Genomic DNA, 18835 nt, shown 5'->3' with positions numbered 1-18835 from the left:
AGATAAATGTAAATATACATGAATTTTTTAATTCTCTGGAATTTCTGGATACCATACAACCCTGCTATCAATCATAGATGAAGCCTTGCCCTTTCTCCTACAAATGTAATGCTCTTTTTTAACCTCAAAACAAAGATAAAAGGAAAAAACCCACAAACCTGACATACGCTAATTGCCTCAAATTTTCTCCGAGCTGGGAAAGATGGACCAGATTCACGAAAGCCCCCATCTCTGGGAGCCCTTCCGAATGTCTCCCACTCGTGCCTTTCCCTGGGCCCTGGGGGCATGGCCCAGCCCAAGACAACTCGCAGTTGTGTCCCCAACACTAGACTTTCTGTCCCCTTAGCTCTTAAAGGGCTCCACCCTAGATGACTGTATTTAAAGCTGTTGTCCCTGCATGCATGCCCAGTGTGTGTGTTTGCCTGTGTGTGTGCCTGTATGTCTGTGCTCACACATGTATTGGGACCAGCAGCCTTTATAATAACTGACGGCCAGGAAGCCACCAATACTGTTCTCAGTCTCCTGTTCCCAGCCGCAAAGCCTCAGAGCCCAGCATCCTGGTGTCAGCAGGACTAGAGGGCCCCAGGCAAGCACAGCTGTGAGGGAGGGGCAGGGAAGGCCTCCCCGGCCCCCCTCCCCACCCCACCCCCCGCCCCATGCCCCTCGCTTCTGTACTGGATGAAGCATGAGTTCACCCCAGGGCGGGTGGGGTGGATGGAGAAGGCTCCCGGAGGCAGTTCCCATGACAGGCAAATATTAAGAAGCAATGAAATAACATTCATATTTTAAGGCAAGACAAGAAAACTTTAAACAAAGTTTCTCTCTGCCTCTTTTGACCTCCTCCCTGCCCTGAAGTGTGCAGTGTGCGTCTGCAGTATGTGTTAACCAGACCTTCCCAGGGCAGAAATACTTGACCCAATAGAAAGATCCATTTTCATTCTTCTAACCCCAGCCTTGTGACTTTATATGACACTGCCTCCCTGTGACCTTAGTAATGTCACTAGCCATATTACTTGTAGTCTGCCATTTTACAAGAATATTATTTCTTGCACTAACAAATGTGGCATTGAGCTTCTGATAAAAACAATAATGACCAGGTGACCTAACATACAGTTTTATAAGATCCATGAGTATAATAAGGTGACTCGAGATATGGGAAGAAGCAACAGGTGGGAACCATTTCCAAGAGCTTGACAGACAAGTAAGACAATTGTTCCAGAGGATTTCGGCTACTGTTACCAGGACTAGATGAATAATTGTACACTGAGTGGCGTATCAATGAAATTCTTACCTGACATGGGAAAGTCCTCCAAACCTTGATTGGAATTAAGATGGAAACAAATAGATTGTGTGATAAAGAATGTTGCCCACCACCCAGTTCTATAAGAATCAAGTCACTAGCTGCTGCAATTCACTGACCTGCAATCCACTCTGAAAGGAAGTCATGGAAAAAAGGTCAGGATTGTACTTTGTACTCAGAAAACTAGCAGAACCTGCCCTCACATACTTGGATATTTTCAGGAGACTTTTCTCTGAACCCAGTTTCTTGCATCTGTCCATGCTTAGGAAGCATAAAATGCATGAACCAAGATATCTGTTTTCATGAGTGAAATAACCTTCTACCAAGACGAGGGCTGGTTTCATGTCCTTTCCCTAAATAACACACACACTGACCTCCAACCCTAACCTCCTTGAAACAGTTCTCAGAGCTTCTTGAGACACTGTCTCCCCAGTTTCACTTCTCAGGTTGGTTCCAATAAAGGTTGCAATTCTTTCCTAGGTTGACTATTTCCTAATTTTTCATCCACAAAAGCAAATATGCATTGACCTCTGCAAGTCTCAGTGCAGAAACCTTGTATTCTTATATTTTTCTAAATCAGATTGAACACAACCCTGGGACCTCACTTCCCAGGAGGATGGAAATGTCTCTCTGCTTCAGTAAAAGAATTATCCAGGGTGGGCTCTCCTGAGGGGCTCGCTGTCCAAGCCTCGTGGTTCATGGGGGAGGCTGCTTCATCCCTCCTGCTGAGAGGTTAAGGGCCATTTGTCACAATTCTAAGGCTGTTCCAGTCGCCTCACTGTGGCCCTCAAAAGAAAGTGTAATGATCCTGTATTTAGTTCACCCTTCTCATCAGAGGGGCTTCCCTGGTGGCTCAGAAGGTTAAGAATCCTCCTGCAATGCAGGAGACCTGGGTTTGATCCCAGGGTTGGGAAGATGCCCTGGAGAAGAGAATGTCAACCCACTCCAGTATTCTTACATGGGAAATCCCATGGACAGAGGAGCCTGGTGGGCTGCAGACCATGGGGTCGCAAAGAGTCAGACACAACTGAGTGAGATCCACTTGATCTTCTCATCATAGAGGAGGAGCAGCTGGACCCCAGGGATGGCAGCACTTGTCCAGAGTCACCCTGTGTGTGGCAGAGTCAGAGTCAGGACCAGGTGTCCTGTCCCAGTTTCTTTTCTTTCATCTTTGAATTGAGATTGAAAAAGAGATTATCAGTGTGGAGAATGCTGAACCGTCTTCTTTATGATTGACAGCAGGGACAAATAGGAACCAGAAGCCCCAGAAAATTTTTTTAAATTATGTAGATTGATTAGATTACATTGTGTCTGAGTCACAGAGAATCAAGAAGCAGCAACAGAAAGCAACTGGCACACAGAAACACACATACATGAGTGTGTCCTCTCACACTCAAGCAATGCAGTTCCTCAGACAGTGAGACCAGCAACCCCTATCCCATCCCCGAACACGTGCAAATGCATATACAACTATGGCACAACCAGGAGATAGACACACTTTGGCAATGAGGCCCCTCTAGAGGCCCAGGGTGTGAACAGCTGCACAGAGGGCTGTGTGCTTGTGGAGTCAGCACCTCAGGAGGTGGGAGGGGGCAGTGGGCAGAGGAGGAAGGAGTCTCAGGTCCTGATGGATCAGAAGAAGGAAAATGGGGAGAAGTAGTCAGGACACAGGAGATGAGAAACCAAGGATGACCAGAAAAGGGGCAAAAAGAGAAAATTAGAAAAGATGAGAAAGAGACAAAACAGGATATGGGCATCCAAAGAAACCAGGAAGGAGACAGAGCAGAAGGAGGGAAGGAAACAGAAAGGAGAGTGAGATGAAAGGGGAAGGATGTGAGGAGGGAGAGAGGGAGCCAGGAAGAGGGCATCAGAGGAATCCAAACTCTGTGAAGATACAGAATGGGTCCAAACAGAGTCTGGAGCCCTGGAGATATCTTCAGTCCCTACAGAAAGCTGGCTGGCCCAGTACAGCAGCTCAGCCACGTAACCCAGCAGGCTGACGGCTGTCAGGATGGCCACAGCCAGGCGCTGGTCTCAGGAGCGCATGCAGACTGTAGGGGAGGTCATCAGTGCAGTCCTCATCTCTGGACCAATGAGCACGCCCGTCAGACTCCTCACTGAACTGACAGAGCCGCCAGAGGACGAGATGCTAATGTAGGAAAGGACAGAGCAGGGTCACCACAGCCTGGAAGGTGGGGAGGGGGTGAGTAGGTGTCCTCCAGTCATCCAGCTTCAGCAGCGTGGCCACGGCCGCTGGGATGAAGCAGATGGAGTAACGGCCACTCCAGGGCCGGCTGGTGCAGGTACAGGGAGGTGTTGCTGAGGAAGGCGAAGATGATACAGGCCACGAAGGTCTCCAGCACCTTCAGCAGGCCTGGCACAGTGTGAATGTAGCTTGAGATCTCCTTGAACACATAGCAGACCCACGTCCAAGCCACATCTATGATATACAGCAGAGATGTGAGACAGGAAAAAGCAATAGCAGCGACAGCTGGTCTTGATAAGGGAAACAAGGCAGGAACTGGGCATAGGTGATGGAGTAGATGATGCAGGTTGAGAGGCAGAGGAGGGCGGCTGCCGGGGTCCAGCCCTGGTGGATCCAGGGAATTCAAAGGGGAGACGGAGTCGGCGTCTTAGAAAATAATTATTTAATTAGAAATATAAGATTAGGAAAGAATAGTATAGTAGGAAAATTAGTGGAGAAAAGAGGCTGAATAACTTGGTTTACACGGAAAGCTAATAAAACCTCGAGACAAGAGGTTTGCACCATCTACATAAGCCACCAGCACTCGCTTGAATAGTGGAGGGTGCCCCTCCTTGGGCTCCCTCTCGCATGGGTCTTAGAAGCCAGGGCAAGTAAGTAGACATGGTGAGCCTCCCCGCCCCAAATGGGAATTCAGCCAGAAAAAAAGAGAAGGAGAAAAGACCACATGGAGGAAATCAGTCTTTCCAGTGACTGGCCCATCCTTTATTGTCCAGGAAGGCTTTTTATACTTTTGGTTGTACATAGAGATCAATGGATAATACAAAATTATGCAGCATCAGCAGCCCTAACTCTATCAAGACCAGGCTTTCTCTCTGCATACCTAGCTGTATACACAAGTCTTAGGTGATTTACATCATCTTCTGGCCAGAAGGCCTATTAGCATTTTATGGCCCTTGTCTGATAAGGGTCTGTCAACCAGAAAACTTATTTGTCTTAACAGTGTTATTCTTTTCCAAAATGGTGCCACTCTCAGAAAGCACTAAATAAAGTTACATTCTTACATAGCAAGGACACAACAAAAAGAAAGAGTACAGTGATTTATAACAAAGAGAAAATTCATTACTCAAAAGTCTAGTATTGCTAACATCAAAACTACTATATTCCTATTTCTGCATCCCATTTACATTGATGAATATCCTCCCAGGTGCCTAAAAGATAACAGATATGGAGGCCTGGTGGCAAACATTAACTCAGCAATCAAACTGATTCTTAGCTCTAAAAGGCTCTATATCTTTAAGATGTTTTAAGCTTTGTGCCTCTCACGGTTCGGGCTGTAAACAATGACAAGTTGTAAAAGTCCGGGGGAACATGTCCAGCAAGTTAGAGAGCCATCAGAGGGATTTGAGCTGAAACATTCTTTTCATATGCTAGAGACCAGTTAGAGCTCTAAGTTAACTTGTCATTGTTACTATAGCAGACAGTAAACAGACAGATTTTGGTTTCGGGGTAGATGTTCAGGCAGAGGACCCCTTGAGACCTGACTCGCCTTGCCCCGTCAGGTCTCTGCACATGACCTTGTCACGGGTGGGATCTCCCGTGCTGGCTCCCGGCAGGCAGCGTAGCAGGTGTAGGTGTCAAGGAGGTGGTACCAGAGACAGGAAGCCGGGACTGGAGCTTACGTAACTCAACAATGGAGATGATGAGAGTCAGGGCCAAACAAAAGCACCAGGTGGCCACGGCCCAGTTACCCATGGCCCCTGCTTCCCAGTGCCCATGCTGGTCCCCAGCGAGAAGGCCACACTGCTGGAGAACAGTTGCAGCAAGCAGAGGAAGTGGAACGTGGTGTCCAAGGTCTGGGGATGTCAGCCTTGTGGAATGGTATTATGACGGTCAGGCAGCTCACGGACACTGATAAGGTAGTGATCTTCACTGGGGACCACCCAGAGAATGATCCAGCTGCAGAGGTGGATTGAGTTAGATGCCTAGAAGAGGCTCAGGGCCCTGTGAGGACTGAGGCTCAGGATCCATGGAGTGTGAACCAGTGACTCAGACACCTGGTAATAATAGCACAGCTGCTCTACAGTTACTCTCCCCGCCCATCAGCCTTGGCCTTCTCGGGAGATTTGTCTTATCTCTCAGATAGGATGGGTCTGGCCACAAAGCCATGCACATTTTTTCACGCTTTGTGCCGTTATCTACAGAGACACAGGGTACTCTGGTGGTTTCCTACAACCACAAATCTTCATTATGCTCAAAATTGAAAAAGATTTTTTTAAAAGCTGTTTAGTAACAAAGTTTCACCTGAATAGACATGAGGCAATTTATGGTCTTTGTTTATTTTACTTAGTGTGAATGTTCAAAAGCGCAGTTACAGAAACACTAATGCCATTATGCCAGAGGCAAGGTACGGCAGCCAGGAGAAGCAACCCCACGTCCAAGGAGTGGTGGCTGCGTGGGCGCAGGAGGGCCTAGAGGAGCTATCCCACTTTGAAGGTCAGGAAGGGTGGCGGTGAGGAGATACCCTTTGTCCAAGATAAGGAGCAGCGGCTATGCCTTGCTGGAGCAGCTGTGAAGAGATACCCCACGCTCAAGGTAAGAGAAACCCAAGTAAGATGGTAGGTGTTGCAAAAGGGCATCAGAGGGCAGACACACTGAAACCATACTCACAGAAAACTAGTCAATCTAATCACACTAGGACCACAGCCTTGTCTAACTCAATGAAACTAAGCCATGCCTATGGGGCAACCCAAGACAGGCGGGTCATCGTGGAGGGGTCTGACAGAATGTGGTCCACTGGAGAAGGGAATGGCAAACCACTTCAGTATTCTTGCCTTGAGAACCCCATGAACAGTATGAAAAGGCAAAATGACAGGATACTGAAAGAGGAACTCTCCAGCTCAGTAGGTGCCCAATATGCTACTGGAGGTCAGTGGAGAAATAACTCCAGAAAGAATGAAGGGATGGAGCCAAAGCAAAAACAATACCCAGCTGTGGATGTGACAGGTGAAAGAAGCAAGGTCTGATGATGTAAAGAGCAATATTGCATAGGAACCTGGAATGTCAGGTCCATGAATCAAGGCAAATTGGAAGTGGTCAAACAAGAGATGGCAAGAGTGAACATTGACATTCTAGGAACCAGTGAATTAAAATGGACTGGAATGGGTGAATTTAACTCAGATGACCATTATATCTACTACTGTGGACAGGAACCCCTCAGAAGAAATGGAGTAGCCATCATGGTCAACAAAAGAGTCCAAAATGCAGTACTTGGATGCAATCTCAAAAATGACAGAATGATCTCTGTTCGTTTCCAAGGCAAACCATTCAATATCACAGTTATCCAAGTCTATGCTCCAACCAGTAACGCTGAAGAAGCTGAAGTTGAACGGTTCTATGAAGACCTACAAGACCTTTTAGAACTAACATCCAAAAAAGATGTCCTTTTCATTATAGGGGACTGAAATGCAAAAGTAGGTAGTCAAGAAACACCTGGAGTAACAGGCAAATTTGGCCTTGGAATGTGGAATGAAGCAGGGCAAAGACTAATAGAGTTTTCCCAAGAAAATGCACTGGTCATAGCAAACACCCTCTTCCAACAACACAAGAGAAGACTCTATACATGGACATCACCAGATGGTCAACACCAAAATCAGATTGATTATATTCTTTGCAGCCAAAGATGGAGAAGCTCTATACAGTCAACAAAAACAAGACCAGGAGCTGACTGTGGCTCAGATCATGAACTCCTTATTACCAAATTCAGACTTAAATTGAAGAAGGTAGGGAAAACCTCTAGGCCATTCAGGTATGACCTAAATCAAATCCCTTACGATTATACAGTGGAAGTGAGAAATAGATTTAAGGGCCTAGATCTGATAGAGTGTTTGATGAACTATGGAATGAGGTTTGTGACATTGTACAGGAGACAGGGATCAAGACCATCCCCATGGAAAAGAAATGCAAAAAAGCAAAATGGCTGTCTGGGGAGGCCTTACAAATAGCTGTGAAAAGAAGAGAGGTGAAAAACAAAGGAGAAAAGGAAAGATATAAGCATCTGAATGCAGAGTTCCAAAGAATAGCAAGAAGAGATAAGAAAGCCTTCCTCAGCGATCAATGCAAAGAAATAGAGGAAAACAACACGCTTCAAGAAAATTAGAGATACCAAGGGAACATTTCATGCAAAGATGGGCTTGATAAAGGACAGAAATGGTATGGACCTAAAAGAAGCAGAAGATATTAAGAAGAGGTGGCAAGAATACACAGAAGAACTGTACAAAAAAGATCTTCATGACCAAGATAATCACGATTGTGTTTTCACTCATCTAGAGCCAGACATCCTGGAATGTGAAGTCAAGTGGGCCTTAGAAAGCATCACTACGAGCAAAGCTAGTGGAGGTGATGGAATTCCAGTTGAGCTATTTCAAATCCTCAAAGATGATGCTGTGAAAGTGCTTCACTCAATACGCCAGAAAATTTGGAAAACTCAGCAGTGGCGACAGGACTGGAAAATGTCAGTTTTCATTCCAATCCCAAAGAAACGCAATGCCAAAGAATGCTCAAACTACCGCACAATTGCACTCATCTCACATGCTAGTAAAGTAATGCTCAAAATTCTCCAAGCCAGGCTTCAGCAATACGTGAATCGTGAACTTCCAGATGTTCAAGCTGGTTTTAGATAAGGCAGAGGAACCAGAGATTAAATTGTCAACATCCGCTGGATCATGGAAAAAGCAAGAGAGTTCCAAAAAAACATCTATTTCTATTTTATTGACTATGCCAAAGCCTTTGACTGTGTGGATCACAATAAACTGTGGAAAATTCTGAAAGAGATGGGAATACCAGACCAACTGACCTGCCTCTTGAGAAATCTGTATGGAGGTCAGGAAGCAACAGTTAGAGCTGATTTCAAACAGGAAAGGAGTACATCAAGGCTGTATATTGTCACCCTGCTTATTTAACTTCTATGCAGAGTACATCATGAGAAACGCTGGACTAGAAGAAACACAAGCTGCAATCAAGATTGCTGGGAGAAATATCAATAACCTCAGATATGTAGATGACACCACCCTTATGGCAGAAAGTGAAGAGGAACTAAAAAGCCTCTTGATGAAAGTGAAAGTGGAGAGTGAAAAAGTTGGCTTAAAGCTCAACATTCAGAAAACAAAGATCATGGCATCTGGTCCCATCACTTCATGGGAAATAGATGGGAAACAGTGGAAATAGTGTCAGACTTTATTTTGGGGGGCTCCAAAATCACTGCAGATGGTGATTGCAGCCATGAAATTAAAAGACGCTTACTCCTTGGAAGAAAAGTTATGACCAACCTAGATAGTATATTCAAAAGCAGAGACATTACTTTGCCAACTAAAGTCCATTTAGTCAAGGCTATGGTTTTTCCTGTGGTCATGTATGGATGTGAGAGTTGGACTGTGAAGAAGGCTGAGCGCCAAAGAATTGATGCTTTTGAACTGTGGTGTTGTAGAAGACTTTTGAGAGTTCCTTGGACTGCAAGGATATCCAACCAATCCATTCTGAAGGAGATCAGCCCTGGGATTTCTTTGGAAGAAATGATGCTAAGGCTGAAACGCCAGGGAGGCCTGGCGTGCTGAGATTCATGGGGTCACAAAGAGTTGGACACGACTGAGCGACTGAACTGAACTGAACTGAACTGAATTCCTTTGCTTAAAAGGTGCATTAAACACCAGTAGGGTGTTAGGTCCAATAGAGAAGATGCATCAAGTTACATGACTGATGCTAAAAAATTCTGATTCTGTAGCAATCTGACCCCAAGGGTTTCAGAAAAGGGATTGTGGATTGTCCTGCTAACCCCATTTTACAGATGGGAAAACCAAGGCTCCAGGAGTCGTGTCTTCCCTAGTTTGAAGGAGTAGGAGTGAAAATCCCTGATAAAAATAAAAAGCCATGGGTTTGAGCACTATGTTCTACAACCCAGCAGGTCAACCAGGCCCATGGGTGGGAGCCCAGAACCAAAGCTCGGGGCTCAGGGACCCAGGACCCACCTTCAGGGCCACAGCCTTCTTCTACAGCACCTGAAGACACAGTGTTCTGGCCTGTCCTCCCTGCGGCGTCACTAGAAGGAGCTGCCATCTGAGGGACACAGACTCTCCTGGATGAGGGCAGCTCCAGGGGTGAACAGGGAGGAGCCATGGGGTGAGAGCAAGGCCGTGGGGACAAGATGATATGGAAAGTAGGGACTGTTGTGAGTCCCCTCCCCCAATTTGCCTCAGCATGTGACTGTTCCCCTTTGGGAAGGGAGACCCCAACCCAGCATGACTCCAAGGTATAGTGTCAGGGGGAACCCCAGAGTAAATTAACATCTGGTCTGTCTCTTAAGCTCCAAAGCTGCCATCCAGGTGGGAGTCTGGAAAGATCTAGGAGTAGCGCTACCTGAGTGAGGATTACCCTGGCCTGGGAAACTGGTGAGCAGCTTCCAAGCCAGGGAAGAAGAGATTGGAAATGAACAAGGATGCTGTGTCTGATGCTGATGTGGAATCTTTCAGGGCATCCCAGGGAGGCTGTGGAGGGACAAATGACCCCTCATCAGGTCTCCTCTCTCACCCCAAAATTATCACCCAAACCTGCGCATCAGCCCATGTTGGGTGATGGCTTGAAAAAAATCCTAATGAACATTTCCACTATTTTTGTGGATCATCTCCATGTAGAAAGTTGGGAGTTGACTGGTTTAGCAGGTCTGAGGTGGAAAACAGAGTATAAGAACAATAATAGACTATTGGCTGTCCTCAAACATCCTGCAGGGAGTCGTCTTAGTGAAAATCCATCCCCTCCCTGCCTCTCCCTGATAGGAGACACACTGCAGGCAAACTCAGTGCCCTTTGGGGTCTTCCAGGGAGAGACTACTTCAGACACCCTTTCTTTCTCCTGCTGGGGGACACTCAGGCTTTGCCCTGCCTCCTCCTCCTTCTAGGGAGAGGTGGGAGGGGGAGGTGTGCGGGGAAAGACCCTGGGGCAGCCCCAGCCTCTTGTATCGTTAATTTAGGACCCTTGTTGGAAGAATCCTTAGTATGAGAAACAAGGAGGCCAGCACATGGAATTTCCTCCCATTTACCAGATCATGGTCAAGTCAGTTCTAACTGCAAAATAGCGGAGGAATTTAGAGACATATTCAGGGGCCACCGTTCTTCAGAATTGAAAACATACATGGGTAGCCTGGCTTATAATTTAGAAAAAATTTTTTTCTTCATTACAGGGTCATAGTCTAGTTTTGCCAACCTGCCAAGATGCCTCCCTGTGAAGTTCTGGAAGGCACTTCGCTTGCTCCCCCCAGAATGGAATTCAAACAAAACAATTCTGCCTCAGGGGGAGACTCATACAGAATCCCAAGCAAGCCACGTCCCACTCCTGCAGTGTCCAAGTTGACCCCAAAGTCACAAAGGGCAAAGATTATTCCCAAATGGGTGAGAATGGGGGGATCCCCGGGTGCACAGCCCTCTACTCACTCGGTCAAGAGCGCGGCTCTCCTTCAGAGGCCAGTTTCCGTCTCTCAACAGAAAGCGAAAGCGGGCTGCGAGCGAGGAGTGGGGAGGGACAGGCAAGTTCCTGAAACTAGCAAGTTCTGCTTCTGCTTGAAGATACCTATAGATCCTCCCCAACCTTCTCAGCCTCACCCGCCTCCTCGCCCCAGAAGGAGGTGGAGGGGCCGAGCCTAGGGGACCTGACTCCTGCCTGGATGCACAGCCTTGTCCCCCAGCTAGTCTCGACTGTGCGTTGCTTAAGAAGCCAGTACATTGACATGAATCCGCCACATGTCAATGTATGGCAAAACCAATACAATATTGTAAAGTAATTAGCCTCCAAATAAAATAAATAAATTCACATTAAAAAAAAAGAAGCCAATACAGAGAGACAAGTGTTGGGTAGAAGAAAAGTAGCTTTATCTTAAGGAAGCCAGCCACCAGGGGAGAAGGTTTTTTACTACTCAGAAGAATCAACTCCCAACACGGCAAGGCTCAGCCAGGGGAACTCACATGGAGGGGAGCAAGAAGTGGCTGCAGGCTGCACACTGGGGGTGTGATGCACTTCTTTTTTTTTGAAGACTTGACAGTAACCGGGAACCAGAAGCCATCTTGCTGGAGTGAGACCATGAGTGCGGTCTTTACATTGTTAGGATTGGTGGTCGTATCTTTCTGGAAGATCAAACACAGAAAGAGAACTAAACAGGCGGAGTGAAACTGAACCAGTCCATCAAAACCCGGAGCTGTTTTTTAGTTATTCACAAGCCTTTGGTTTTAAAACCAGTAAGGTCACAACACCAGTGCTGGTGACCTGCCTGACCGTCACCATCACCATGAGAACGTCCTCAGGCCTGGGCTCCGTGGCCCTGGGCTTCCTCCTGCACCTGGGGCAGTGGCTCTCCGCCTGCCTGCCCTCCTTGCTGGTGGCCAGCGTGGACCCTGGAGTGAGTGCGCAGGTAACTGGTCTGTGTTCCTGTGGTGCTTCTGCTCCCGTGGGACCCTCACTGTCCGTCTTCATGGTGGAGTTGTGTGGGCACCAATCCCACTTCCCCTCGTCCTGCTCTGACGTTCTCTACCACTATGCCTTCTGTTTCACCCTATTCTGTCTCTGCCTCCATTATTTTCACCACCAACTATGTTCGGTTCTTGCCATACCCGGAACCAGGTCATCGCTGCCACTGCCTTCTCCTGCATCAGTTCTGTGCTTTATGCCACTGTAGAGGCCTGGACCTGCGCCCTGGCTGGCGACACACCCTGCTTTGTACCTGCTGGTCCAGGCGTCCTTGGAAGCCTGTTGAACTTCCTGCTGTATGTCATTTAGGCTTTAATTTTCAGCACCATTATCAACTGCAACAGCGGTTTCCAGTACACGTCTGCCATGGTGAGACAAACGATCCTGTGTTCCATCTGCTTCTACCTGGGGATGATGTCCACCCTGTTGCTTGAAGATGACAATGAAACACAGACACCTGTGTACTATCCTTTACTGTAAAAGGAGACCATGTCTCCATCCTCCTCCATACCAGCGCTCCGATCTCTGGTTGCTCTGCCCCTTTCATGAGAAGTTGGGTGGGCTACCTCTGTGGTCCAGTGATGTGAGCTGCCGTGATGAAAAAGAGGGGAAAAAAAACCCCACCTGCTCTGTGTGCATCTGGGATGAATGTTGGACACCCACTAACCTGCTGATTTGCTTGGCTGACTTGCTGTACGTGGCCTTGGAGGCTTTGTAGGGACCAAGGATGGGCCCTGGGGCTCCCAATTTCTCTTCTCACCTGCAGGTTCTTCCCTGAGCTCTGATGTTCTCTTACTGGTTCCCTCTCTCCCCTCTCACATCCTTCCCCATTCATCTCCCTCCTGTTTCATTCACTTCCCTCCTGCTCTGTCTCTCTGTTTACCTTGTTAGCTGCCTTCTCTTTCCACTCTCATCTTTCCTATATTTTCTGCCTTTTTTCCCTCTTCTGTTCATCCTTTTTTTTTTTTTCTCTCATCACCTAGAGGAAAAAAACCCTAGATATTCATTGGAAGGACTGATGCTGTAGCGCCAACACTTTGGCCACTTGATGTGAAGAGCTGACTCGTTGGAAAAGACCCTGATGATAGGAAAGACTGAGAGCAAGAAGAGAAGGGCACGGCAGAGGATGAGATGGTTGGATGGCATCATCAGCTCAATGGACATGAGTTTGAGCAAACCTCAGGAGACAGTAAAGGACAGGGAAGCCTGGTGTGCCGCATGGGGTCACAGAGTCAGACACGACTTAGTGACTGAACAATCACAACAGCATGTGTCCTGACCACCTCTCGCCATCTTCCTTCTTCTGATCCTCCTCCCTTCTCTGCCCACCACCTGCTCCCACCTCCTAAGGTGCTGACTCCACAGCACACAGCCCTCTGTGTGATTCAGCGCCCCCGCCATGGGAGGGGAGTGTACAGAGCACCTGCCCTTTAACTTCAACTAAAATCTCTGGAGGTCTATACTTTTCAGTGGCAGGAGTCTTGAAGCAGAGACCCTGGGCCCTGGGCCCCACCTGGTGCTCCAGGTCAGGCGCTCCAGTCCCATCTGAGATTGGCTCCAGAATTTTTGCAGACTCACTAAACACCCGCTGCCTAGAGGCCATCTTAGAGGAAGCCAGGAGAAGATACTGTCCATCCCAGCTACTCTCTGGGAATCAAAAAAGAGCTGGTGAAGAAGCACAGAGAATTGAAGACACTTGTCTGCAGTGCTATTGAGGGGCAGCGATGTGGCCCTCCTGCCTCAATGATAAAACAGCTCATTCTGCCTCTGCAGGGAGAAGAGCATGGCCCTGCTAACCCTAAGGTGATGTTAGTCTGGGATGTTTTCTTTTCCTTTTTATTGTCTCAAGGGCAAAAATTATGGGGAGACTATATTTTGTATGGAAAGTTTCTTTCCAAATGTTTGTCTGGGGGGTGGTGTTGGGTGGATGAGTATTGCTGCTGCTACTGTTGAAGAACCTGCATTTCTTGAGTGTGTGCTGTACACACATGTGTTTCTATGTGCCAGCTGCTTTCTGTTGTTGCTTCCTGCTTCTCTGGGACCCACCTGTCATATGATCTAAATAAATGTAAATATACATGTATTTTTTAATTCTCTGGAATTTCTGGATACCATCAAACCCCGCTGTTCATAGAGAGAAGCCTGTCCTTTCTCCAAAATCTATAATGTTCTTTTTTAAACCTCAACACAAATATGAAAGAAAAAAGCACAAATCAACATACCCTAATTGCCCCCAATTTTCTTAGAACTCAGAAAAACTGAGCAGATTTTTATTCTCACCCAAACCCCCATCTCTGGGAGCCCTTCCCAATGTCTCCCTACTCCCACCTTTCCTGAGAACCCAGGGGCACGGTCCAGCCCAAGACAACTAGCAGCTGTGACCCCAACACTAGCCTTTCTGTCCGCTTACCTCTTGAGGGACCAGACCCTGAGTAACTGTATTTAAGGATGCATGCCTGCGTGCAGGCCCAGTGTGTGTGTGTGCCTGTGTATGTGCCTGTATGTCTGTGCTCACACACGCATTGAGACCAGGAACCTTTATAATAACTGATGGCCAGGAAGACACCACAATCCTTGTTCTTCTCCTGCTCTCAGCCACACAGCCTCAGAGCCCAGTGTCCTGGCGTCACCAGGCCCAGAGGGGCCCCAGGCAAGCAGAGCTGTGGGGGAGTGGAGGGGAAGGCTCCCCGCTGCTGCCCCTAGCTCCCTACTGGGATGAAGCATGAGTTCTTCACCCGGGCGCCGGTGGGGTGGATGGGGAGGGCTCCCAGGAGGTGAACCTTATGGAACAATGTAATAAAACTCATATTTTAAGGCAAGACCAAAAGCATATCAACATAAAAATTTCTCTGCCCACCTGGGCCTCCTCCCTCCCCTCTAGTGTGCATCTGCAGTGTGTGTTAACCAGCCTTCCTAAGATTGGAGATGCCTGAACCATCAGGACCAGTTTGGTTCTACACCAGCCGTGTAACTTTTATAACACCACCTGCTTATGACCTTATTAATGTCAGTAGCTATTAATATATTGCTTGTATTCTGCCATTTTACAAGAGTACTGTTTCTTGCATTAACAGATGTAACACTGAGCCTAGACAAAAATGATGATGACCAGGTGACTGGAAACACTTGACCTCATACACAGTTCTATCAGATTGTACTGCAGCAGTGTGACTCTAGATGTGAGAAGAAACAAGAAGAGGGAGATATTTCTTGGAGCTGACAAGACTAGTAGGATACGTGATCCTAAGGATTTTGGCTACTGTCACCAAGACTAGACGAGCACTTGCACACTGAGTGGTGTGTCAGTTATCCTTGTCCAACCCGGGAATGAGCACTCCTAAAGCCCGGGGACAACATGGGCAAAACTCCCCCCAAATCTTGGTTGAAATTAAGATGGAAATGGAGGGGATTGTATGATAAAAAACGTTGCCCTCCACACAGTTCTACCAGCACCAAGTCACTAGCCACTGCGGTCCCTGCCCTACAGTCCACCCTGAAAGGAAGTCATGGAAAAGGTCAGGATCAGGTGGTTTGTGCTCTGGGAAAACTGGCAGAACCGACCCTCGGATACTTAGACAATTTAAGGAGACTTTCAATGAACCCAGTTCTTTGCATCTTCCCATACTTAGAGAGCACCAAAAACATTAACCAAGATATCTCTTCCTCATGGGTGAAGTGACCTTCTACCAAGCTGTGTACTGGTGACATGTCCCCTTTCCCCAGGTCACACACACACTGTCCTCCCCCTTCCTTAGTATGGTTTTCAGAGCTTCTTGAGAGACTGTCTCCCCAGTTAGAATCCTCAAGTTGGCTTCAATAGAATTTTCATTTCTTTTTTAGGTTGACTACTGACTCATTTTTCCTCCACAAATGCATGTATGCATTGACCTTACCAAGTCTGGGTGCAGGAATCTCTAAGGCTTAGAGTGGCATTGACTGAACAAGGTTCTACCGTGTGCCAGACTGAGCTCTGGTCTCAGTTCAGGGCTGAGGCGTGTGTAGATATGTCAGGGGAAGGGTCCTGAGATGGCCTAGAGGAACTGGGAGAAGTTCTCAGTGGCTGGAGGGAGGGAGGTGAGGAGGCAGGGGAGGTAGAAAGGGGTCTGAGCTCACAGGGCTTTGGCTTGATCTTTTGGAATTTGTGTTTCATACTAAAGGAGCAAACAGAAGCTTTCAAGGTACCTTCATTTGAATTTACTCCACTCAGTTTTAATTTGCATTGCAATTACTCCAAAGCAGATGTTGAAGAAAAGAATGAAAATAGAAGCTTATGGCAGGCATCTGGGTAGGGGATGGATGCATCTGGACCAGGTGGTTCTAGAGATGAGGAAGAGTGGGTGGGTTCAGGAGTATTTTGTGAAGAGCATCTCTGAAGGTGGTGCCATCGACTGATACTGGAAAGACGAGGAAGGATCAGTGTGTGGGGGTGCGGGGTGTTCCAGTGGTGGGATTGGACTTGGTGGATGTGAAGGGGTCCTGAGACATCCAGAGGGAGAGATCAGAAAGCAGGTTGGGCACAATTCTGGGTCTTAACAGAGATCAGCTCCAGAGGTAGGAATTGGGGAGTTGTCATCATATGGCGTCTTCACTTCATTCAATATCTTCTCAAGTGTCAAATTGATAAAGCATCCTGACCTCTACCTACCTATTACTAAAATAGCAGTTTTGCCCACCCCCCGCCCCCACCTTCAACTCCAATAACTCTCTCTTCACCTGTTTTCCTTTTATCATAGAGATAAAGACCTAATACATATTGGTTTGCACACTCTCCATCTCCTGTACTACAGCATAAGCTCCATGAAGGCAGAATTACTAGTTCTTTTCTCTACTTTCTGTGCAGTGCCTAGAACAGTGCTCGGCACACACCCTGTACACAACACCATTTGTCGACTGAGTGAAATCTTAAAGCTATCGGCCTGGATGAGGACGAGAAGGTTCACAGAGAAGAGATGGTCTAAGTGGACCTGAGACACTCAGACAATGGGAGAAGAGGAGGAGAGGGAGGGACAGACAGAAGGAGAGAGGCTGAGCCTCAGGAGGACCACACTCCAGACAAGGCTTCCTGACTCAGGTGAACTGTGGGGAGAGATCCATTTCTTAACAAATTTCATCCCTCTAGAAGCACACGAGCTGGGCCTCAGGTGCAGGTGAGAGATGAGCATGTGTATCTGGAGGGGCCTCAAGGAGACGCAGACGCAGGAGCCCAGGCCTCCTCCCTGAGCTCCAGCTGGATCCCCCTTTCTTAGCCTCCCTTCCCAGAGCACTCAGTGGGTGGTGCACAGAGGGAGGGGCGGGGCTCTGGGAGCACCTGAGATGGAGCCCGAGATGTCAAGGGAGCAGAAGGGGGAGGTGAGGTTACAGCTGCCCCCGGGGCATCGAGTGTCAGTAATCATGGCCCCTCCCCTCATCAAGACCAGTCAATATTTGCTCCAAAATATTTCATAAATCTGCCCCTGCCCTCCACCCATGAAGTGTCTTTCCTAAAGGCCCATCATCCCATATGTGGACTGTACAATCAGCCTCCAAACTGGCCGCCCAGCTTCTTGGTGGACTTGATTCAGTTTTTCTTCTACAACCAGAGTTTTAATGCCAGAGTGGGCCTCTGATGGATTAGCCCTTTCTTACAGAATGTCAGTGAGGCCTCATCACTTACAGCTGAAACCCAACCTATGTCTCTGGAGTTCAGTCCGTCCACAGTGGGCCCTGTCCGCTGCTCCTGCGGCACTGCTGGCGTCTTTATAGGAGAAAGGACAGAGAGTTTATATACACAGGGTTGAGAGAAGAGGAGCACGTGGAGGTGGAGGTGGAGATGCCCCAAAGCAAAGGGGCCTCCAGAAGCTAAAGGAGCCAAGGATGGACCCTCCCCTGGAAGATCAGAGACAGCAAAGCTGTGCTGACATTGATTTCAAATTTCTGACCTCGATTTCAAATTTCTGACCTCCAGAACTGTGAGAAAACACAATTCTGTTGTGCTAAGCCTCCAGACGTGTGCTAACTTACTGCAGTTGCCCTAGGAAACCAAAATGAGTTTCCAGAAGTGGAGCCCCTGGAGAGGACTAGCTGCACCTGTCGGGGGCTGGTGGAAAAGCAAGATGCTGTGTGATGACAGGGCTCCACTGGCAACTGGGGCTCAAGGAGCTTTGTGAGTTCAGGGAGGTTCTAAGGTTTGCTCTGTTTCTCTTTCCAGCCTCAGCTTGTTATCAGCAAAGGTGACAAGGCCCCTGATGGCAGGAGGCTGGCTGGGGCTCAGGGTGCTGGCCCTTCCGCCCTGGGGGCCTCTCAGCAAATAGTCCCTTGGAAACAGGGCAGCTGTCCCTGAGGAGGGGGTGGGCTGGGAAGGGCCTCACTCCCCCCACACACTGGACCCTGGAGGAGCCCCTGTGTGAGCAGGACTGCAGCCCTGGCTGGCAGGACTGTCTTAGGCAGGTGACCTGGGCAATTCCGTGGTCTCCAGGGTCCCTGGCACTCTGGCCATGTGTCCCTGTCACAGCCCTGAAACCCCGTTTCAAATTGGCTCCATGCCTATATCCCTTCTGGGTCAGAAGACACCTGCTGGGCTGCCCCGGGGCCACTGGGACCCTGGAATCGGGCCCCTGGGTCTGCACATCTCCACTCCATCCCCGCCCCTCACCCCAGCCCCAGGCCCAGATGCATCCTCAACATGTCCCTTCCTGGGGGTCCAGCAGGTGCCTCCCCTTTCAGCACCTTCCCTTAAAGGGGGCCGATCATCCATCCATCCCACCCCCTCCCTGGGATGCCCTGAAAGGCTCCCCATCGGCATCAGACACAGCATCCTTGTTCATTTCTAATCCTTTCTTCCCAGC

General features: G+C 48.2%; 1 protein-coding gene and 1 pseudogene across 1 annotated transcript in view; one reads left to right on the top strand and one right to left on the bottom strand.

Moving 5' to 3' along the window:
- The window catches only part of LOC120875364, a 67838-nt pseudogene extending 56209 nt beyond the window's left edge, over positions 1-11629 (bottom strand).
- A 203-nt stretch (positions 11630-11832) lies between these two features.
- Positions 11833-18835, top strand: part of LOC120875363 (myeloid-associated differentiation marker-like) — a 21437-nt gene continuing 14434 nt past the window's right edge. Inside the window, exons 1-2 of the mRNA XM_040257127.1 lie at positions 11833-11955; positions 12321-12487. Coding sequence (XP_040113061.1) covers positions 11833-11955; positions 12321-12487 — 290 coding nt within the window. The remainder of the gene's footprint in view (positions 11956-12320; positions 12488-18835) is intronic.

Source organism: Oryx dammah, unplaced genomic scaffold (assembly GCF_014754425.2).
Source record: "Oryx dammah isolate SB20612 unplaced genomic scaffold, SCBI_Odam_1.1 HiC_scaffold_16, whole genome shotgun sequence".
Lineage (NCBI taxonomy): Eukaryota > Metazoa > Chordata > Mammalia > Artiodactyla > Bovidae > Oryx > Oryx dammah.
The sequence above is the reverse complement of the archived record's forward strand: the minus strand, read 5'-3'. Positions and strand labels throughout refer to the sequence as shown.